The sequence below is a fragment of the Eptesicus fuscus genome, chromosome 9, assembly GCF_027574615.1.
Source record: "Eptesicus fuscus isolate TK198812 chromosome 9, DD_ASM_mEF_20220401, whole genome shotgun sequence".
Classification (NCBI taxonomy): Eukaryota; Metazoa; Chordata; class Mammalia; order Chiroptera; family Vespertilionidae; genus Eptesicus; species Eptesicus fuscus.
The window spans coordinates 4,009,111-4,030,525 of record NC_072481.1 but is presented as its reverse complement, the minus strand read 5'-3'; the positions used below and the strand labels follow the sequence as shown (position 1 = coordinate 4,030,525).

At 59.9% G+C, this 21,415-nt stretch overlaps 1 protein-coding gene across 4 annotated transcripts; it reads right to left on the bottom strand.

The window, feature by feature from the left end:
• Positions 1-7,594: 7,594 nt before the first annotated feature.
• Positions 7,595-19,646, bottom strand: SLC45A1 (solute carrier family 45 member 1). Of its 4 annotated transcripts, none has more exons than XM_054720843.1 (8): positions 19,250-19,646; positions 18,158-18,250; positions 17,315-17,539; positions 16,210-16,988; positions 14,171-14,348; positions 11,293-11,469; positions 10,406-10,611; positions 7,595-7,973 (listed from the first exon to the last, which is right to left on the bottom strand). In XM_054720843.1, the coding sequence occupies exons 1-8, from the start codon at positions 19,644-19,646 to the stop codon at positions 7,707-7,709; spliced, it is 2,322 nt and encodes a 773-aa protein (XP_054576818.1). In that variant the 3' UTR covers positions 7,595-7,706. The 4 variants fall into 4 exon arrangements, with proteins under 4 accessions (XP_054576818.1, XP_054576819.1, XP_054576820.1 ...); XM_054720844.1 differs by having other exon boundaries at positions 14,198-14,348; XM_054720845.1 differs by lacking the exon at positions 18,158-18,250.
• Between the last annotated feature and the right edge of the window lie 1,769 nt (positions 19,647-21,415).

Here is a 21,415-nt window from a genome sequence, read left to right as displayed (position 1 = left end):
GCCCGTGGCCTGTGTCTCATTCCTGGGGCGGGCGGGGCGTTGGCCGTTGGCCCTACCTGGGTCCCCCTGGGTGGGGCAGGACGGAGGGGGCATCTGGTGCCCTCAGCTGTTGCCGGCACACTGCTCACCTTTCACAGCAGCTTCTGGAAAGATCCACGTCGGCTCTGTCTGGGAGGAAGGTGAGTACACTTGTTCTTGGGAGATGCTCCCACCTGCCGACTTGAGATACTCGACCCGCACGAGGCTCCCCACCCACAGAATGGGCCCCCGGGTGGGGTGGCCTTGGGACCAAGACGCCCTCTCCCAGGTCCGTCTCTCCCCCGCCATCACCCCACACCGCTGGTTGGTGGGCACAAGCCAGGTGTGTGGCCTGTGCACGCCGCCTCCTCCCAGGCTCCTCCTGCCCTGCCCCTTCCTGCCCCCCCGAGCTGCCCTCGGCACGCGTTGCCCTACAGGCTGAGGACGCCCCCACTCTGCTGCCCCCCAGCAGCGGGCACCCTGCTTGCACCCGGACACCGAGGGGGAGCGAAGGAGGGGCAGCCGGCTGTGGCCCCGCACTCTGGGTCATGGTGAGAAGGGGCCGGGAGGGAAGGTGGGCAGCAGGAACCCGGTGCCATCTGTTGGTGAAGCTAGGGTGCAGTGGCGTACGTTTATGAGAGGCAAATGCGAAAGGAGACGACAAGGCGTGTCAGTGGATCCGTAGTTAACGCCGGAGAAAAGGCCCTGGTCAGCCGCCCGGGTCTTAGTCTCCCGGGCGTGGACTGGCCATGGTCCCCACCGGCCGCGCACCCGCCTCGGCCCCGGTGGTGCCGTTGGAAGCCCGGGCAGGGTCTGCTTTACTCTGTGGCCTCTGGTGAGCCCCTCGGGTGTGGACACCCATGAGGTGAATTAGGGGGAAAATAGAATTTAAGGCGCTTCTTAGGCAGCCCTCAGAGGGCTCTCCAAGGTCCTTCCCAGGTCCTCGCCGGCACTTCCAGTCTTGGCCACCAGGTGGCAGTCTGTAAGGCCCAGGCACCATCTCGGGGCTGCCAGCCCCTGGTGACACCTGCGGGTTAAGGTCCTCTCCCCTCCCCCAGGTGCTCCGGGAGGGAGGTGTGGGGTGGTGTTTTGTAGAATTGACATTTCCTGGAGGCAGGGGAGCTGGCCGTAAAAAGGCAGCCGGGACAGTCACGGCAGGGGAGAGAAGGCAGGGACGGGCCTGGGGCTGCGGTGGGGCGGGCAGGACCCGGGGGTGGGTGTGACGACCACGGGAAGATGGTCTCTTACTCGCCGCTGCATCCTGCCCTGGCCCAGGGTTGGGACCCACAGAGGGGAGGTGGCGGGGAATGTCACGGAGTGAAGAGCATCCTCAGTTGTGGGGCATTTCCAAGCATGACGGCCTCCGTGCCCCACGCACACGCACACGGAAAAGCCCGGAGCTACTGCTGCCCTGCGGGCCTGTGCCCCCAACTCGGGACGCCATCTCCGAGTCTTCCAGGAGGGGGTGCTCACAGCCAGGAGGAGGCCACCACGTGCGCCGTGTGGACCTGCAGACAGCTCAGCGGGCCGGCTCTGGCTGGTTCTGGCGTCTTCCGGGGAAGCACCTCCTTCCCTCAACCTGTGACCCACCCTCACCCCTGTACCCCACAGCGTGGCCCGGGGTTCGCCACAGCCTGGGAAGATGGCAGCTGTTCCCTCGGACGCCGTGCCATCCTGGTGCTGGGACGGCCGTGGAGCGCCAGGGAGCACAGCTGGCTGTCAGGTTTGCCGAGGGGACAGTCCAGTGGCCTTGTCCATGACCATGACCACCATGGGTTTGGTTTTGGTTTTAGCAGCCAGGACTGCGGGAAGGCGCTCGGCCGCCGGACACCGCTGTCGGGTCGGGAGCCAGATTCCCCGACTCGGGGTGCAGGTCTGCCGAGGGGGTGGGGCTGCCACCGTCCTCACCGGGGCGGAGGCGAGGCGTGCAGGCGGCGCTCGGCTCACGCGGGGCGTGCCTCGGACCTGAGGAGCCCCCAGCAGCGCTGACGTCCCCACCATCGGCGCAGCTCGATTTTAAGTCGAGAGAGAGGCTCTGAGGGGAATGAAGCAGGTGTGGCTCTCCGCGAGTCCTGGGCCTCGTGGCTGCCTCTGCGGCCAGCTGGGAACAGACCTGGGGTCAATGGCCCCTTTGGGCGCTGGTCCAAGGGGCCCGACGCTCTGCTCGGTCACTGCCCCCACACGGCAACCAGCGCCCGACTCCGAGCAGCTCCTTCGGAAAAGGCCGACGACAGCCATTCCCACTTGCAAAGGGATCTTTGCTGATTTAGAAAGTTCCAGGAAGAGGGCCCGGGGTGTGGCCAGCCAAGAGAGCGAGCGGGCTCATCTCTCACATTTGACCGTTCTACAGCAAAAACAGCCCCCCAGCCCAGGGAACCCACACTCAACATTTTCTCTCTTTTTAAAAAATCTTCATTGTTGTATTACATATGTCCTTTATTCCCCCCCCCCTCCCATTAACATTTTCTAGAAAAAATCTAAAGCTCTTCTAAGCAATATAAATGTGGGAAGGATGAGTCTGGAGTCCCAGGAAAGCATGGGACTGCCAGGGCTCGAAGGAGCTGTGTGGTTTTGGAAAGTCACTGAACCTCTCTGTTCTACCCACACATGGAGCAGGAATGATGGGACCTGCTTTGCTTAGTTCATGGTTCATAACCATGAAGGTAAAATGACATGATGGGAAGGCACAGGGCAAAGACACTGATTCCAGCCAGGTGGGCTTCATGGAGGAGGTAGCATTTAGATCAACGTGGATGAATCAGAAATGGATGGGCAGAGACGAGGTGGAAGGACCTCGCCGGCGGGGATAGCATGAGCACCGGCACGGATTGTGGCTGCCCTGGATGGGCGCTGTGGCTGCAGTACGGAGGCTGACGCCGTGCAGAGGGCGGCGGGCACAGGAGGAGGGGCAGGGTCCAGGCTGGGCATGACCTTAGCATTGGGTCCTCGGGTACTGGGAGCCGCAGAGGGTGTTGAAGGGGATGGGCTCAGACCTGCAGGGTGGACGGTGGGCCATGAGTGTAGACTGCAGGCAAAGGGGTGGGCAGAGGTTCTGGGCCAGGGCAAGGGGCACAGAGGAAGGACCGGACCCAGGAGCCTCAGGAGCCCTCCGCTCCCGGGGGCAGAGGCAATGGCACGAAGGGAGCCCAGGGTCAAGTCAGGGCAGGCATCTGCTTCACCTCCTTGAGGTTCCCGCCTGGTGGAGCTTTTTACGTTCTGAGTGTTTTGCTGCCTGTGATCTCCTGAACACGCCAAGCAAGTTCCCACCTCAGATCTCCGCTGTCTCCCGCTCTTCACCAGGGCACTGTTCAGATGGCATCTCACCAGAGAGCCACGCCATTCTCCCCTCACAGCTCACTCTCCAACCCATCACCAGGCTTCCCCTGCTCTTGTCTTTCACAGCACCTCACTGCCGTCCTCAGCATAGACCTCTCCTCTCACATCAGCTGAAGGAGGGCAGACACTTGTTGCTCACAGCTCCATCTCCAGCACTTACCATTCTCTGCCTGCCATACCCAGGGAACTTGTGGATGGGTGGGTGGGAGGGTGGATGGATGAGTGGATGGAGGAATGGATGGATAGATGGGAAGATGGCTGGATGGATAGATGGATGGATGTGAGAATGAATGGATGGATGGATGAATGAATGAATGAATGAATATGAGACCTTTTGACCCCAAAGCATTACTCGGGGATGCAATGTACAATTAGGCCAGCCTCTGTCCACCTCAGCACTATTGACACTTGGAGATGGGTTTCAACTCTTTGTTGTGGGGGGCTGTACTGTGCATTGCAGGATATTTACAGCAACTCTGGACAGTAGCAGCCACCCAAGTTGTGACAACCAAAAAGATCTCCAGATACTGCCAAAAGTCTTCTGGGGTGAGGGTGAGGGGCCAAAATCCCTGCCAGTTGATAACCATGGAGTTACACCATAACCTTCAATAAATGATTCTTATTGCAAGAAAATATGAACGACTATATGCCAACAAATTTGAAAACCTGGGTGAAATGGACAAATTCCTAGAAACATACGATCTTCCAAAACTCAATCGGGAAGAATCAGAAAATCTGAATAGGCCGATAACAACTAATGAAATTGAAGCAGTAATCAAAATACTCCCAGCAAAAAAAAAAAAAAAGTCCTGGACTAGATGGCTTAACAGGAGAGTTTTACCGAACATTCAAAGAACACCTATCCTCCCAAACTATTAGAAAAAAATTCAAGAGACTTTCAAGCTTTTTTTTTACAAGGCCAACATTATCCTAATTCCAAAATCAGATAAAGACACTACAAAGAAAGAAAATTACAGGCCAAAATCCCTGATGAACTTAGATGCAAAATACTCAACAAAATATTAGCAAATTGGGTCCAGCAGTATATTTTTTAAAAGATCATACACTATGACCAACAGGGATTTATTCTGGGTATGCAAGACTGATACAATATTCACAAATCAAACATGGTACATCACATAAGCAAAATGAAGGATAAAAATCACATGGTCATATGAACAGACACAGAAAAAGCATTGACAAAATCCAGCACCCATTTATGATAAAGACTATCAGCAAAGTGGGAATAGAGGGATTATACCTCAACATTATAAAGGCCATATATGACAAACCTATAACCAACATCATACTCAATAGGCAAAAACTAAAAGCATTTCCCTTAAGATCAGGAACAGAACAGGGACATCTGCTTCCACCATTCTTATTCATTCTAGTACTGGAAGTCCTAGCCACAGCAATCGGACAAGAAGAAAAAAAGCAAAGGCATTTAAACTGGGAAGGAGGAAGTAAAACTCATTATTAGCAGATGACAGATTGTACATAGAAAACCCTAAAGATTCCACCAAAAAACTGCTAGATTTAATGAATGAATTTGGCAAAATAGTGAGATACAAAATTAATACCCAGAAAACAATGGCATTTTTATACACCAATAGTAAGCTCTCAAAGAGAAACTAATTGCAACAACAACAAAATAATAATATACTTAGGAATAAACTTAACCAAGGAGGCAAAAGACCTGTACTCAGAAAACTAGAACATTGAAAAAAGAAATAGAGGAACAAACAAATAGAAGCATATACCATGTTCATGGATTGGAAGAATGAACATCATTGAAATGTCCATACTATCCAAAGCAATCTACAGACTCAATGCAATCCTTATTAAAATACTAATGGCATATTTCACAGATCTAAAATATTCCAAAAATTTATATGGAACCAAAAAAGACCCCAAATAACCTTAGAGATCTTGAGAAAGAAGAACAAAGTTATAGGGATCACAATACTGGATATCAAACTATACTACAAAGCCATTGTCATCAAAACAGCCTGGTACTGGCACAAGAACAGGCATAGAGACCAAATGGATCATGATAGAGACCCCAGAAATTGACCCACACCATTATGGTCCATTAATAGTTGAAGGAGGCAAGAGCCTACAGTGGAGTAAAGATCTCTTCAATAAATGGTGTTGGGAAGGTACATGCAAAAGGAAAGAAAGAACAACTAGACCATCACCTTACACCATATACAAGAATAAACTCAACATGGATAAGACTTAAATGTAAGCTGTGAAACCATAAAAATCCTAAAAGGAAACATAAGCAGTAAAATCTCAGACATCTCACATAGCAATATTTTTGCTGATTCATCTCCTATGGCAAGAGAAACAAAATAAAAAATAAACAAATGAGACGACATCAAACTAAAAAGCCTCTGCCCAGCAGAAGAAACCACCCACAAAATGAAAAGGGAACCCACTGTATGGGAGAACATATTCACCAGTGATACATCTGATAAGGGCTTAATTTCCAAAATACATAAAGAACTCATACAACTCAATACCAGGAAGACAATCCAATTTTTTAAAATGGTCGAAGGACATGAATAGACACTTCTCTAAAGAGGGCATATAGATGGCCAATAGACATAGGAAGAAATGCTTAACGTCACGGATCATCAGAGAGATGCAAATTAAAACTACAATGAGATATCACTTCACACCTGCCAGAGTACCATCAACAAATCAACAAACAAGCGCTGGTGAGGATGTGGAGATAAAGGGAACACTAGTTCAGTGCTGGTGGGAATGCAGGTTGGTGCAGCCACTATGGAAAACAGTATGGAGTTTCCTCAAGAAATTAAAAATGGAACTTCCATTTGACCCAGTGATCCCACTTCTGGGAATATGTTCTAAGAAACCAGAAACACCAATCGGAAAGAATATATGCACCCCTATGTTCACAGCAGCCTTATTTACAACTAGAGGCCTGGTGCATGGGTTCAGGCACTGGTGAGGTCCCTCGGCGTGGCCTGTGGGGATCTGGCTGAAACCAGCAGTCCAATGCCACCTGCTGCTCCTGCCTGCCCCTCCTGCTCACCCCGGCCCTGGCCCCGGCCCTGGCCCTGGCCCCGCTGTGCCTGCCGCAGGCTTGCGCCCAGTCCAGATTGGGAGAAGCTCGCGATGCCACAGCGGCGCTCACGAGCCTGAGCCGTGAGCCCTGCGTCTGGCGCCCATCCTAAGGGAGAGTGGAGGGCCGGGACTTGATCAGCCCTCCCGGTGGGCAGTGCGACACCCTTGCTGCCCCGGGATCCAGATCTGGATTTATCCCGCTGACGTTTGTGCTGGTTCTCGGGAGCCACCTGGAGGCCACTTTTATATCGTTTCTTCCTCGCGGAGCATCTAGGGAGGGGAAGCAGCCCGGTGCCCGAGGCCAACACCCCGGAGGCGGGTGGCGCTGTTGGGGAAGTGCTGGTGGCGCCGGTCAGTTGGTCCCTGGGTCCTTCTCCGGAGATTGGACCTGCAGGACTACTGAGGGAGGAAGTGGCTGCTGCCAGGCTGGTGGGCCCGGATGGGTCGGTCAGCTGAGCGACACTCCCCCTGTGGGAGTGCATTGACCACCAGGGGGCAGCTCCTGCGTTGAGCGTCTGCCCCCTGGTGGTCAGTGCGTGTCATAGCGACCCGTCGACTGGTCGTTCAGTCGCTTGGGCTTTTATATAGATAGATAGCTAAGATCTGGAAACAGCCCAAGTGCCCATCAGTAGATGAGAGGATAAAAAAGCTGTGGCGATGGAATGCTATGCAGCTATAGAAGAAAGAAAAAGGAGCTCTTACCCTTTGCAACAGCATGGATGGACCTGGAGATTATTATGCTGCGTGAAATAAGCCAGTCAGAGCAAGACAAATATCACATGATCTCACTCACATGTGGGATCTAATGAACAACACAAACTGATGAACAAAATTGGTCCAGAGGCATGGATGCATGGAGCAGACTGACAGATCTCAGAGGGAGGGGGAGGGGGAAGTGGACCAAAGAACTTACGTACGGATATGCATGACCCCTGGGCACAGACAGTGAGGGAAGGCCTGGGGCGGGGCGGGGCGGGGCTGGGCAGAGGAGGCAAAGGTGGGAAAACGGGGGGCAGCTGTAATACTCTCCACAATAACAACAAGTTCTCACACCTGGTCCCCAAATGTGCGCGGAAAGTGGCCCATCCCCAGGTGACCTCCCTCCCCTGGGAGAGCCGCACGAGACACCACAGGCTTTGCTGCTGCCGTTTATTGTTTTGTCACATATTTACATTCCAACAGGAGGCCTGTCCGTCAGCGCCAAGGCCCTCTGGTTCCCCTGGCTCCAGACACGTGGGCACAGCTGGGCTCGGGCGTCACACGTTCAGCAGGAGGGGCTGGTGCTCCTCGGTGGTGGCCGCGCTGGGCGGGAGCTCGTAGACCACACACAGCGAGGAGTAGAGGCAGCCCAGGAAGGACACCAGGCTGGAGAAGTACATCACCCCACTGGCGCTGCCCACCGCCGAGGTCAGGGGCCCCAGCACCAGCGAGACCAGGATCTGGGCCAGGAAGTACTGGCAGCTGAGCAGCGAGATGTCCACGCCCATGCCACGCCGCGTGCCGTCGGCGCCGGACCCTGCAAACTGACCGGGGGAGGGCGTCAGCGGCGGGGCCGGGGACCCACGGCCCTGCAGGCCCGGCAGCCCCGCGCCCACGCACAGCGGGCTCACATTTTCCAGCGCCAACGTGCACAGGGAGTTCAGCCAAGAGTTTAATAATATTTGTGTTCAGAGATGACGGCAACGAAAAGAATCCGTGACTAATGGGGCGGGAGGGCCGCCTCCGCACGGGGAGGGGGCACTTTCCCCGCCGGACTCCGGTCCTTTCTCCGCCCTCTCACCCCGAGGAGGCCGCCTGCCCGCCCGCTGGGCGCCGTGTCCGGACAAACTTCTGTCTGCGGCCATGCCTGCCACACACCCGGTCACAGCCCATGGCAGCCCTTTGGGCGGGTTTCCGAGGCCCTCGTGCCTCCAGCCCGGGCACATCACCTCCCTCCCCACCCACCGCACCACGCGGGCATGTGGTGGGCACGGTGATGGGCAGAGTGGTGGGCATGGTGGTGGGCACGGTGATGGTCACAGAGGTGGTATGGAGGCAGGCATGTGGGCACAGTGGTGGACATGGTGGTGGGCACAGTGGTGGTATGGAAGCAGGCATGTGATGGGCACGGTGATGGTCACAGAGGTGGTATGGAGGCGGGCATGTGGTGGGCATGGTGATGGGCACGGTGAAGGACCGTGTCTGTGAGCAGGGCTGCAGGGTGACGTGGCAGGAGGCGGTGTGGGTCCCAGCACAAGCCACCCCCACCCAGAGCCACCAATTCAGCAGGCGGATGCCGCCCCACACGCCGCTGCGTGTGCACTGCCTGGGCGCCGGCTCGGCCTGGCTCTGCGTCCGGACAGAGGTGGCCACCTCGGGGGGGCGGGGGGGAGGGCTGCCATGCCCTCCCTGGGGGAGGCGGTGTCCTCGTGGGCACCGGCAAGGGGCTCGGGGAATGGGCAGGCGTGTGACCATATACAGCTTCAGGGCCGCGGGGGCCGCTGGTGGGGAGGCGGCAAGTGAGCCCCGGCCTGCAGCCCGAGGGAGACCGAGTGCGTGGCCAGAAGGCCCTGCGGGAACGGCCACGCCTTCCCGCCAGCTCTGACCAACGCCGGCGGGGGCGCCTGTGGCCCGGGGTGCCCCTCCTGGGGGGCAGGCAGCCCTTCACCAAGACCCGCACATCCCCTCAGCCCGGCGCAGGGTCTGGGCTGCAGGGAAGTGACGGGGCCGGAGGAGGGACAGCACCGGGAGCAGGGTCCCTTGGGTGCTGCTGCCACGGGCCCTGCGTGCGGGCGGGAGGTGCGGGTGCACACAGCTCAGTCCTGTGGTCACAGCCTCCGGCCGCCGGCTCAGGACAGCGGCCCACGCGCCCGTGTCTGCTGCCGGCGGAGGGACGGGGGGGTGGGGGGGGAGAGGGGCTGCCCGCCCCTCCAGTACCGAGAGGTCCGGCCCAGGTGGACTGGACCCGCACGGACAGGCTGTGCTCAGGGCCGCCCGCTGAATTCATCGAGACCCCAAACCCTTAAAATAAACCGGGGTGCCTCCGGGCCTGGACCTGGGGTGGGTGGGTGACAGAGGCCCCCAACTACAGGGGTGCGAGACCTCCATCCTCAAGGTGACCTTCATGCACGACTTCCAGATCTCAACGTTTCTGCCCAAACCTAGCCGGGAGCCCTGCTCGGCCGCGAGGGGTGAAGCCCCGACTCGCGCTGCAACGCGGGTGACCCTGAGCGTCCCCGAGGGCGGGAGCCGCCGCGCCCACGTGTGGCTCCCTTTGCCCGCGCGTCCGGAGCCGGTGGGTCCGCAGACGGGAAGCAGGGTGCTGGTTCGGGGGGACGGGCGGGGGTGGCCAGTGGGTTGGGGTTTCTCCGGATTGTGGTGCTGGTGGCAGGACTGGTGAATCCGGGGGCGGGGAGGTTGTGGTTAATTGTCGGCATATTCTCCACACGAACAACTGTCAGCCGCGCTTTGCCGGCTGTGCAGTGACGCCTGGACCCGAAGCCGGTGAACTGCGGGCGGACGCCTTCTCGGCGACGCGGTTCCAGGGACACCCAGACTCCCCCACGGAGGGAGCGTGTCCCCCCGGCCGGCACGGGGTCCTGTCGTTGGCCATTAAAGTTCTGATGTTTTGTTCAGGTGGGTTTGGGGCACTGACTCTTGTTTTTAGAAACGCTGCGTGGACATAGCGTTGATCTTGACGGCTGGGTTTTTGTGCCCAAAGTGAGTGCCTCCCCCCTCACCTGGCCCTGTGCTCACAGGTGACCCCGAAGCCTGGCGGGGACACTGGGTGGACCTCCCCTTCCAGCCTCCCGGCTCCCACCTGCCACCCCCCTGCTGTCCCCGCCCGATGTTTGAAGGGGACCCTGTGTTCCCTGTGCACCCCGCAGACTGCATGGGGGCCGTTCCCGGGGGAGGCTCTCCGAGCCGCTGGGGGTGCCGGGGGCAGGCGCAGAGGCCGGAGCGAGGCGGCACCTACCTCCCGGCTGTGGTAGTAGTCACACAGCAGCGAGTAGGGCAGCGTGCACAGCGTGGAGAAGAGGATCCCGTAGGTGACGCACAGGGACAGAACCACGTAGAGGTTCCGGGACAGGGTGGCCAGCCCGGTGCCCAGGCCGAAGGCCAGGTAGGCCCCGAAGTAGAGCGTGCGGACGCTGAGGCGCTCCTCCAGCTTCTCCAGGATCGCTGCGGGCGACAGCGGGTGAGGGCTCGCGTCCCGGCCTCCGCCGACCCTGAGGCGGCAGGGGCGTGAGCACGCGTGGCGGGCATCCTGCCCCGGACCGGGCGGCCGAGGGACCCGACAGCTTCGGGGGCCAGACGGATGGCCGGTCCTGAGCTGGCCCCGGCAGGTCGTTGAATGAAAGGAGACGGCGCTGGATCGCCTGCCGTCGTCGTAGAGACACACCTGCCTTCAATCCGTGTCCTCACACGCCCGCCCCAAGGCCACCGGACCCAAGGCCACCGGACCCAAGGCCACCGGACCCAAGGCCACCGGACCCAAGGCCATCGGACCCAAGGCCATCGGACCCAAGGCCATCGGACCCAAGGCCACCGGACCCAAGGCCATCGGACCCAAGGCCACCGGACCCAAGGCCACCGGACCCAAGGCCATCGGACCCAAGGCCACCGGACCCAAGGCCACCGGACCCAAGGCCATCGGACCCAAGGCCACCGGACCCGAGGCCACCGGGCCCAAGGCCATCAGACCCAAGGCCACCCCCCAAGGCCACCGGACCCAAGGCCACCGGACCCAAGGCCACCGGACCCAAGGCCATCGGACCCAAGGCCACCGGACCCGAGGCCACCGGACCCAAGGCCATCGGACCTCCCGCGAAGGGCCACCGTCGTCGCGCCCGTGGCAGGTACCTGAGTAGAAGGCGGCGCTGAAGGCGTAGATGCACATCCCCCAGCAGCCCATGGTGACGCCGCTGTTGTACTTCTGATACGCCTCCGACGTGCGCGGGGCCCTGGGGTCCCCCTGAAACACCACCTCGCCCATGAAGTCCGTGTAGAAGAGCAGCATCCCCTCGAACGAGAGCCAGCCTGGGGGGGGGGGGGGGGTGACCGTGACCCATGGCACAGACATGGGCCAGGCCCGTCGCCAACAGCCGGGTTTGCCGGATTGCCAAGGAAACACGCGGGTTCCAGACTTAAAGAGGCACCACCTGCCCTCACACGGAGATCCCGTCCGCTCCGATGCAGCCGTGCAGGGGTCCCAGCGTCTTTTTTTTTTTAAAGCAAATCCATAGCCGTGCGCTCTGGGCCGAGCTGCAGGAAGTCTGCACCCTGTTCTTCCCCTGAACGACGCTCCACGGGGAAGGCCGAGCCCCTCCCCCCTCCAGCCCGGGTCGGGCAGGTGGCCTTTGACCGAGAGGACACGTGAGGCCACGCGGACGTCGCTGCAGACCCATCTGCTCTGGTGCCCGTTAACCTGGGTGACCCCTCCCTCTGAACTCCCCGTGACCTTTCTGTGGTGCAGGAGGGGGTGGCACATGCTGGCCCTCTTGAACCCCGATAACGACCAGGCGTGACTTCCTGTGCCTTGAAGGGTTTGGAGGAGCCGTGTTAGCGGCAGAGAGCACCCCAGTGTGGACGCACCGCACGGCTTTAGCCCTCGCCCAGGGCTGCGCCTTCACACCCGCCCCGCTCCGCGGCGGCCGTGGTCAGTCCCGCGTCAGACACCGTGTGTCCACATGGGACAGAGCGGCCGTGGTCAGTCCCGCGTCAGACACCGTGTGTCCACATGGGACAGAGCGGCCGTGGTCAGTCCCGCGTCAGACACCGTGTGTCCACATGGGATAGAGCGGCCGTGGTCAGTCCCGCGTCAGACACCGTGTGTCCACATGGGACAGAGCGGCCGTGGTCAGTCCCGCGTCAGACACCGTGTGTCCACATGGGAGAGAGCGGCCGTGGTCAGTCCCGCGTCAGACACCGTGTGTCCACATGGGAGAGAGCGGCCGTGGTCAGTCCCGCGTCAGACACCGTGTGTCCACATGGGATAGAGCGGCCGTGGTCAGTCCCGCGTCAGACACCGTGTGTCCACATGGGATAGAGCGGCCGTGGTCAGTCCCGCGTCAGACACCGTGTGTCCACATGGGACAGAGCCTCTGACTGCGTCCTCTGACTCCAACAGGGCCACTGGCTCAGGCGTGACGGCATTTACACTCTCACCTCCTGGTCATTCTGATTCACCCACAGCGCGGCCCGACTCCTCCCGGAGCTCCAGTCGCCCCGCGCGGTCACCGGGAGGAAATGCACGTCGGGCTTGGCCGGAGGGATTCGAATGCCAGGCCGGGGAACGCGAGGCCAGCGCTGGACGCATGTGGGCACGTGTGGATGTCCGTGTGGATGTCTGTGTGTCTGTGTGGATGTCCGTGTGGATGTCTGTGTGTCTGTGTGGATGTCCGTGTGTCCGTGTGGATGTCCGTGTGTCTGTGTGGATGTCCGTGTGTCTGTGTGTGGATGTCCGTGTGTCTGTGTGTGGATGTCCGTGTGTCTGTGTGGATGTCCGTGTGTCTGTGTGTGGATGTCCGTGTGTATATCCGTGTGTCTGTGTGGACGTCCGTGTGTCCGTGTGGATGTCCATGTGTCTCTGTGGATGTCCGTGTGTCTGTGTGGATGTCCGTGTGTCTGTGTGGATGTCCGTGTGTCTGTGTGGATGTCCGTGTGTCTGTGTGGATGTCCGTGTGTCTGTGTGTGGATGTCCGTGTGTCTGTGTCTGTGTGTGGATGTCCGTGTGTCTGTGTGGATGTCCGTGTGTCTGTGTGTGGATGTCCGTGTGTCTGTGTGGATGTCCGTGTGCCTGTGTGTGGATGTCTGTGTGTCTGTGTGGATGTCCGTGTGTCTGTGTGTGGATGTCCGTGTGTCTGTGTGGATGTCCGTGTGTCTGTGTGGATGTCCGTGTGTCTGTGTGTGGATGTCCGTGTGTCTGTGTGTGGATGTCCGTGTGTCTGTGTGGACGTCCGTGTGTCTGTGTGGATGTCCGTGTGTCTGTGTGGATGTCCGTGTGTCTGTGTGGATGTCCGTGTGTCTGTGTGTCTGTGTGTGGATGTCCGTGTGTCTGTGTGTGGATGTCCGTGTGTCTGTGTGGATGTCCGTGTGTCTGTGTGGATGTCCGTGTGTCTGTGTGTGGATGTCCGTGTGTCTGTGTGTGGATGTCCGTGTGTCTGTGTGTGGATGTCCGTGTGTCTGTGTGGATGTCCGTGTGTCTGTGTGGATGTCCGTGTGTCTGTGTGGATGTCCGTGTGTCTGTGTGGATGTCCGTGTGTCTGTGTGGATGTCCGTGTGGATGTCCGTGTGTCTGTGTGTGGATGTCCGTGTGTCCGTGTGTATATCCGTGTGTCTGTGTGTGGATGTCCGTGTGTCTGTGTGGATGTCCGTGTGTCTGTGGATGTCCGTGTGTCTGTGTGGATGTCTGTGTGTCTGTGTGGATGTCCGTGTGTCTGTGTGTAGATGTCCGTGTGTCTGTGTGGGTGTCCGTGTGTCTGTGTGTGGATGTCTGTGTGTGGATGTCCGTGTGTCTGTGTGTGGATGTCTGTGTGTGGATGTCCGTGTGTCTGTGTGTGGATGTCCGTGTGTCTGTGTGGATGTCCGTGTGTCTGTGTGTGGATGTCTGTGTGTGGATGTCCGTGTGTCTGTGTGGATGTCCGTGTGTCTGTGTGGATGTCCGTGTGTCTGTGTGTATATCCGTGTGTCTGTGTGTGGATGTCCGTGTGTCTGTGCGGGGCAGGGACCGGGGACGGGGGGGGGGGGGGGGCCGGGCCGCGCTCACCCAGGAAGTGGTTGACGCACAGGCGGCGCAGCGCCCGGGGCATGTGGCAGATGGTGGCGCAGAGGTGCCTCACGGACAGGGGCGGCCCCGGCTCGCTGGGGCCCGTCAGCTCGCTCTCGTACTTCACGCCGTTCAGCAGGATGTTGGCCACCTGCGAAGGGAGCCCCAAAGGCCCTCATCAGAGCCCGACGCCAGCCGGCCCACGGGGCTGACGCGGCGTGGGCTGAGGGGGCGTCTCCCCGATGGGTGAACGGGAAGGGGTGTCAGGTCGTCTCTGCCGAGACGCGGAGCCGCGGGGAAGGGAGCTGCGTTTCGGGGGGCCTGCAGCTGGCCCAGGAGGCTGCGTCTCCCGCAGGGAGCTCGTTAGCGCCTCCCGAGGGGGAAACACTCGAAACAAACACCCGGTTCCAACGCCGCGCCGGGGAGGCCCCTCTGACTGGAGGGCGTGGAGGACGGATCCCCCACAACGGGCATCTGCTCACCCCTCCCTCTGCCCGGGGCTCCTCTCTGCACGGAGGTTCGGGGGCCTGGGCCCCTGGCAAGGGCTGTGTGTCCCAGACACCCCACTGGCAACAAACGGACACGCCCGAGGGGGCGAGCCTACGGCGCAGACACCACACCGGCCCGGTGAGCGGAGCAACAGGCCCCGAGCAAAGAGGAGCCGCTGCTCTGGCTCCCGGGGGGGGGGAGGGGGGGGCTGTGCTGGGTCAGCACCCGGGATCCGGGAGGAACGGAGAGGAAGGAAGTAGCCGTGGCGCTGGTTCAAGGTCAGCCCTGCCCAGAGGCAGGAAGGCGGCACCACGCCACACCTGCGCCCACCTGGGCCGCGGGTTGTGTTTAGCTCAGTTCTCCTTTCTTCAAAGAGCTGATCCGTAAACCCCACTACGTCGAGAACGAGCATTTTAAAAAGGACTGAAAGGAGACTCAACCATACAGGGAGTTTAGTTTAGATTCTCAACTGACCACCCGTGTCTGGAAGCCAGTTTGAGTTTTGGGGCCGGGACAGGGGACAGGCGGGCCCAGCGTGGAGCAGAGGCCTGAGCGGCTGCGGTGGCCGCGGGGACGAGGGGAGCGATGCCCCGCACCCCCAGGGCAGGGTGTCTCGGCTGTGACAGCACCCACGGGCCGCCTAACCCTCCAGCGATGTTTGGTTCTTCTGACCCTTCCCAGATCCGACTCCGTGGCGCGGGCAGGCCTGGCAATGCCCTCCCAGGAGCGAGAAGACAATGGCGCTGCGAGGTGATGAGAGCGGCCTGGGCCCTGCCGGCCACAGGCACAGATAGAGACACGGCGGGAGGCAGTCCGCGGGGCTCCCACCCAGCCCTGGCCGCCGGGCGGGGGGTGTCGTCCATGCCCGAAGGGTTGCCCGTCAGGGGACGTGCCCGAGTTTCTGGCTCGGTCCCCGGTAGAGGGCGTGCAGGAGGCAGCCGATCGATGTTTCCCTCTCACATCAATGTCTCTCTTTCTCTCCCTCTCCCTTCCTCTCTCTCTCAAATCAATCAACAATTAGGGGGGAAAAAGTCACCATGAAGAGAAAATGAAAAGCCACCTGCACGTGTCTCCAGTTAACCTCCTGTGACACCGGGGTCTCCCAGGCCCGAGAGGGGAGGCCTGACTGAGGACCCGGCTCCCCGGGGTGGCCCGAGGGCAGGGCCCCCCCCCGCCTGCTGGGGGGACTTCGGAGGAGGGAACAGCCCCGTTCGCTCCACGTGGCCTCTTCGCGCTCGGACCCCACAAACCAGCGTGCAGCCTCTCAACCAAGCCTTCCGATGCCACATACGATGCAAACAGCCTTCCGGAAGGTTCTCTGCCTGCACAGACTCTGCCGCTCGCTGCCCTTTCGCATCCAGAAGTTTGACGGCCTCTGGACGGTCGGCGGAGGTCACACACGGGCACGAGGAGGGACGATGCTCCCCCCTCCGGCTAGGCCCGGGAGTTCTCTCCAGATCAACAGTCCCTCCTCGCCATCTCCCTGACCTTGCCCCCCTCCCCGCACCACCCGCCCCTCTTACCTGTTGACTGAAGGTCACGTTCCTTCTCTTGCTGGGCTCGGGACCACCGCCTCCGGCCGCGTCCGGGAGGGCCAAGGTCTGGGGTCTCTTCAGGATCCCGGCCGATCGCGGCTTGGAGGCGTCCAGGGAGCCCACCCTCAGGACGCCCGCGTCACAGCCGGCCGTCAGGGCCACCTCCCGCCGCTCCCCGGGGCCGCCGTCCTGGCCGAGGCCGCGGTCCTGGCGGTAGAAGGCGTCGGGGGCCCGGGGGAAACTGACGCTGAGGGCTGGCCGCGGGGCGCTGCCCGCGACGGCCAGGTAGCTGCCCGGGGTGGCCAGGCAGCTGTCGTGGCCGCCGGTGAAGCAGTCAATGAGGACGCTGTCGATGTGGGAGGTGGCAAAGGACGAGGCGAACGCGCTGAGCCCCGTCGGGGAGCTGTCCCTGCTGAGGAAGCTGCCGTACTTGGGCGTGAGGGGGCTGAGCGGGGAGATGGGGCTGGAGAAGCCGGCATACGGGCTGCCATCCGCGTGACCGGGGGCGGCGTCGCCAGCGCCCTCCTGGCCCAGGACGGGCGGGGAGGGCGGGAGCGGGAGGCTGGGGCTCTTCATGGGGGGCCTCTTCTCGCCCCGGGGCCGCAGCGGCCGCTCGGGGATGCTGAGCAGCGTGAGGGTGGTGGTGACGCTCAGGATGACGGCCGTGAAGAGGAAGATGACCCGCAGCTGCCCGCCCAGGGCTCGCCCGAAGCCGGTCCGGTCCCAGTGGATGCCCCCGACCACGTACCCGAAGCCGCCGCCCAGACCTGGGGGAGGGGAGGGGAGGGAGGGGAGCTCGGCTCTCACTCCAGGTGCTACGTCCCTCCCAGGACCCGGTGGACCCTCCTCCCAGCGGCACCCCACAAAAGGGAGCATGAGAATGGGGCTCCCGGGGACCAGGTAGAACGTAGCTCTAACGTCACAAGAATCAACCGCACGGACAGCGTCCGTCCCATCAGCCTGTCGTTAATGATGCCGCGCGTCGGAGACACGCATTCCCAACCGCGTCCGCGCTCATCCGTGAACGGCGGCGGCTGGTGTGACCAGGGCGTGCGCAGGAGCCGCCCGGCCACGGGCTGCAGGCGGGACTGACCTGCCAGGAGCGCGTGGATGTTCAGGCCGCGGTCCTGGTCGGCGGGGCCGCACACGTCCATCATGTAGGCGTGGCTGGGGTTGTCGGCCGAGTCGGCGCTGAAGTCCATGAGCACCACCCCGCACACGGTGAGCAGGATGCCCCAGCGGTGGTCCCCCGCCGAGTCCGCCAGCGCCGCGCCCAGGTCCCTGCCGTTGAGCAGGAGCGAGAGGCCCAGCAGCGCCCCTGAGCACGGAGAGACGGAGTCAGCGCGGGGAACGCGGACCGGCACCCGCGACGGACATCCGGACCGTCAGGCCCAAGAACTCCTTCCCAATCAAACTCCAGGCGGAGCCCCTGGACGTGCCGCCTGCAGACGCACCGATTGTCTTTTTTTACTTGGATCGGGGTTTTCTATGGTCAAACAGAGCAGGAATGACGTGAACTTAACTCAGGAAAACAAATACCGTATTTTCCGGCGTATAAGACGACTGGGTGTATGAGATTTTCCTGGGTTAAAAAGTCCTCTTATACGCCGGAAAATACGGTATTTCCATCTTAGAGGTGAAGTGACTTGTGCTCAAAGCTGCATAGATATTTACTGTATTTTCCGGCGTATAAGACGACTTTTTAACCCAGGAAAATCTTATACGCCCAGTCGTCTTATACGCCGGAAAATACGGTACATAACAAAGCAAGCTGTTCCCAGGCCACAGCCAGGTTCGGCGGCCCGGCCACCAGCCAGAGGGGTGATCTGGCAAAGCGCTTCGGTCAACACTCAGGTTTTCTAAGAGGAAGCAGTGGGACCTCTTTTCTTTTCTTTTCTTTTCTTTTTTTTTAAATTTCAATTCCCAAACAACAGACCTATGGCCAGGACAAGAATGAAAGGGCGTCTCCGTCCAAACCTTGAGGTACATCGGTCACTCCAAGCACCCAAGAGTGGCTGCAGTAGGAATCCTGCAAGAGAACGGGCGGTGGTCACTGCTGGGGTCCCCGCGGCACAGGGGACCCCCACGGACACAGCTCTGCACGTCCCCGACACGCCCGCGCTCGAGCGTCCCCAGCGTCTCAGACGTGGGGAGGCAGCGACAGATCCCTGCGCCGGAGAACGGAAGACAAACGGACCCTGGGGACCCTACACTGCCCTCCTTTCCCCCTAAAGCCCTTGTAAGTCACGAAGCAGCCATGACCTTGGGAGTTCAAGCAATGCCAGGACCTCCCAGACCCAGCCCCGGCACGCTGGATGGCTTGGACTCTCGGGTGTTAGCGCGGCACCAGATGGCGCTGGTCCGTGGGGGCTGCCAAACCCTGTTCTAGAAGCTGGTTTGTTTTATTTTGTTATTTAGAAATATATATATTTGTGCCATAGCCGGTTTGGTTCAGTGGATAGAACATCAGCTTACGGAGTGAAGGGTCAGGGCACATGCCTGGGTTGTGGGCTCAACCCCCAGTGTGGGGCGTGCAGGAGGCAGCTGATCAATGGTTCTCTCTCATCTTTGATGTTTCTATCTCTGTCTCTCCCTCCCTTCCTCTCTGAAATCAATAAAAAAATATTTTAAAAAATAAATAAATTATATATATTTTTTATTTCAGAGAGGAAGGGAGAGGGAGAGAGAGAGAGAGAAACATCAATGATGAGAGAGAACCATTGATCGGCTGCCTCCTGCACGCCCCACTGGGGATCGAGCCCACAACCCGGGTTTGTACCTGACGGTATCGAACCGGGACCTCTTCATTCCTAGGTCAACGCTCAACCACTGAGCCGCGCCAGCCGGGTTATAAGCTGGTTCAGACAAAGTTTCCTAAAATACGGGATGGCCGGCCACGCCTGTGCTTCCTACAGCCCCGGACTGATGAGTGGACTTAGCTCTGCTCCCCGCTTGTCCCCTAGGGGCCCACGAGCTGCCTGCACGGAGGCTCCGGGAGGCTGGGCGCCCCCGTCGGGCTGCGGCTCACCGAGGATGGGGCTGATGAACCACACCAGGCTGTAGAGCTGGTCCGGGAGGCCCATCTGCAGGAGCACGGGGGTCACATAGGCCGTCTCCATGGCGTAGCTGAACTCGATGCCAAAGAGAATGCAGCCGTTGAAGAGCAGCTCCCGGAAGGACCTCTGGGGGTGCAGGTCCCCGAAGTCCACCAGCTCGATGGGACACGGGGTGTTGGGGGGGGGGGGGGGGGAGGGGCGAATGCACTTCCTTCTCCTGGGGTGCCGTTTGAAGTTGTTGGCCCGGTGGCTGATGTGCCGGGTCGCAGACCCCGCGTAGCCCGAGATCGGGGACCTCCAGACGTCCTGAGGGGCCACGGGGGGGAAGAGGGCCTCTCCCGGAGGGGGGCTGCTGGCGGGGGGGATCATCGTGAGGGGGGCCGCTGGCGGTTCCTGTGGGGAAAGCCCATCCGGGGGCCAGCAGTTACTCACCCGGCCTCCACTCCAAGGGTCAGCGTTCCTGGGGGCTCCCCTCCGCTACCCCGACCGGCACCCACTTGCCCTTTTCATTCGGGGAAAGTTGCGTTCACAACGGGGAACCCTTGAGTCCATCCGTCCACATATCTACCCACTCTTCCTCTAACCTACCCATCTACCCACCCCTTCCAGACAAACATACAGATAAACATACACTCACCATCCCTCCTCCTTCCCATCAGCCACCCACCCCCTGCCCACCCTCCCATCCCCTCACTCACCCAAGCAACCTTTCACCCACCCTTCCCTCCTCATATGCGCCTACCCATCCTCTAGTCCAGCGGTCGCCAACCGGTGGTCCGCGGACCCCTGGTGGCCCATGAGGTCTGAAAGGTTGGTGACCGCTGCTCTAATCTACTCATCTACCCTTCTAAACATCCGCCCGTCCGTCCGTCTGTCCATTCATTCATCTACCCACTCATCCTTCTGGCCATCTTCCCACCCACCTACCCACCCACGCTCCCATTCAGCCGAGTACGGAGTACGCAGACACTGGCTGCGCAGAGATGGAAGAGGCATCGTCTCGCCCACGAGCTAGCGGGGAGAGGGGAGGAAAGGCCTTCTAAACAGGAACCATCCGGGTGCCATATTTGGGCCCGATGGTGTTGGGGTGAGAGATGAGGCCACAGCAGGGTTAGCTGATCACCAAGGCCCTGAAGACCTGCTAAGGATGGGTGTCATCCCCAGAGGACAGGGATGGGCTCGTCGGCTCTCACCTCCATAAGTGGCTTATCTTGTGACCTCAGACAATCCCAAGCTTTTCTCTACCACAGGAACAGGTGTACCTGAGGACTATGTGCACAAGCTGTCCTTCATGGCGAATATAGTTCATATGTGACGATCACATCAGGATTTAGAATTTGTTAAAGCTCAGCCGGTTGTTTAAGTTGCCCTGGTCTAGCTCAGGCCCTTGTACATCCTATATAATAAAAGCCTAATATGCCAAGTGTCCGGTCGACCAGTCGGCCATTCAACCATCAAAGCATAATATGCTAATGATATGCTAAGGCCACTCAACCGCTCGCTATGACATGCACTGACCACCAGGGGGCAGACGCTCCAACTGGTAGGTTAGCTTGCTGCTGGGGTCTGGCCGATCGGGACTGAGCGAGACAGGCCGGACACACCCTGGAGCCTTCCCACGGTCCCTCCCCAGCTGGCCAACCTCCCATGTCCCTCCCCAGCCCCAATTGTGCACTGGTGGGGTCCCTCGGCCTGGCCTGCACCTTCTCGCAATCTGGGACCCCTCAGGGGAGCTGGTTTTGGCCTGATCCCACAGGCCAGGCCGAGGGACCCCGCTGGTGCATGAATTTGTGCACGGGGCCTCTAGTGATTAAAAAAGATACACAGTGTCCAGGCAATGTGAGTGCTTAAAGCGACCTCCTGTGAGCCAAACTCCTTTCCTCATGCTTCTCTTCTACTGGGAACCAGTCTTCCTGCCACGAGGTCACCCAGCGCCGAATCCCTCCCACACTCTTCCTCCCACCAACTCTCAAGGTTAATCCTTCCTGGACTTGAGGGCAGGAAGTTAACAATCTGACCACTGAATGGTGGCCCCTGCGTGTCGGCGATTGACCCCAGGAGCCCTGGTTCCATCGGCACCTGCCTCCCTCCCTGCGAGGCTGGAAACAAACCTGGGCGCCCAGGGAGCATCGGGGAGT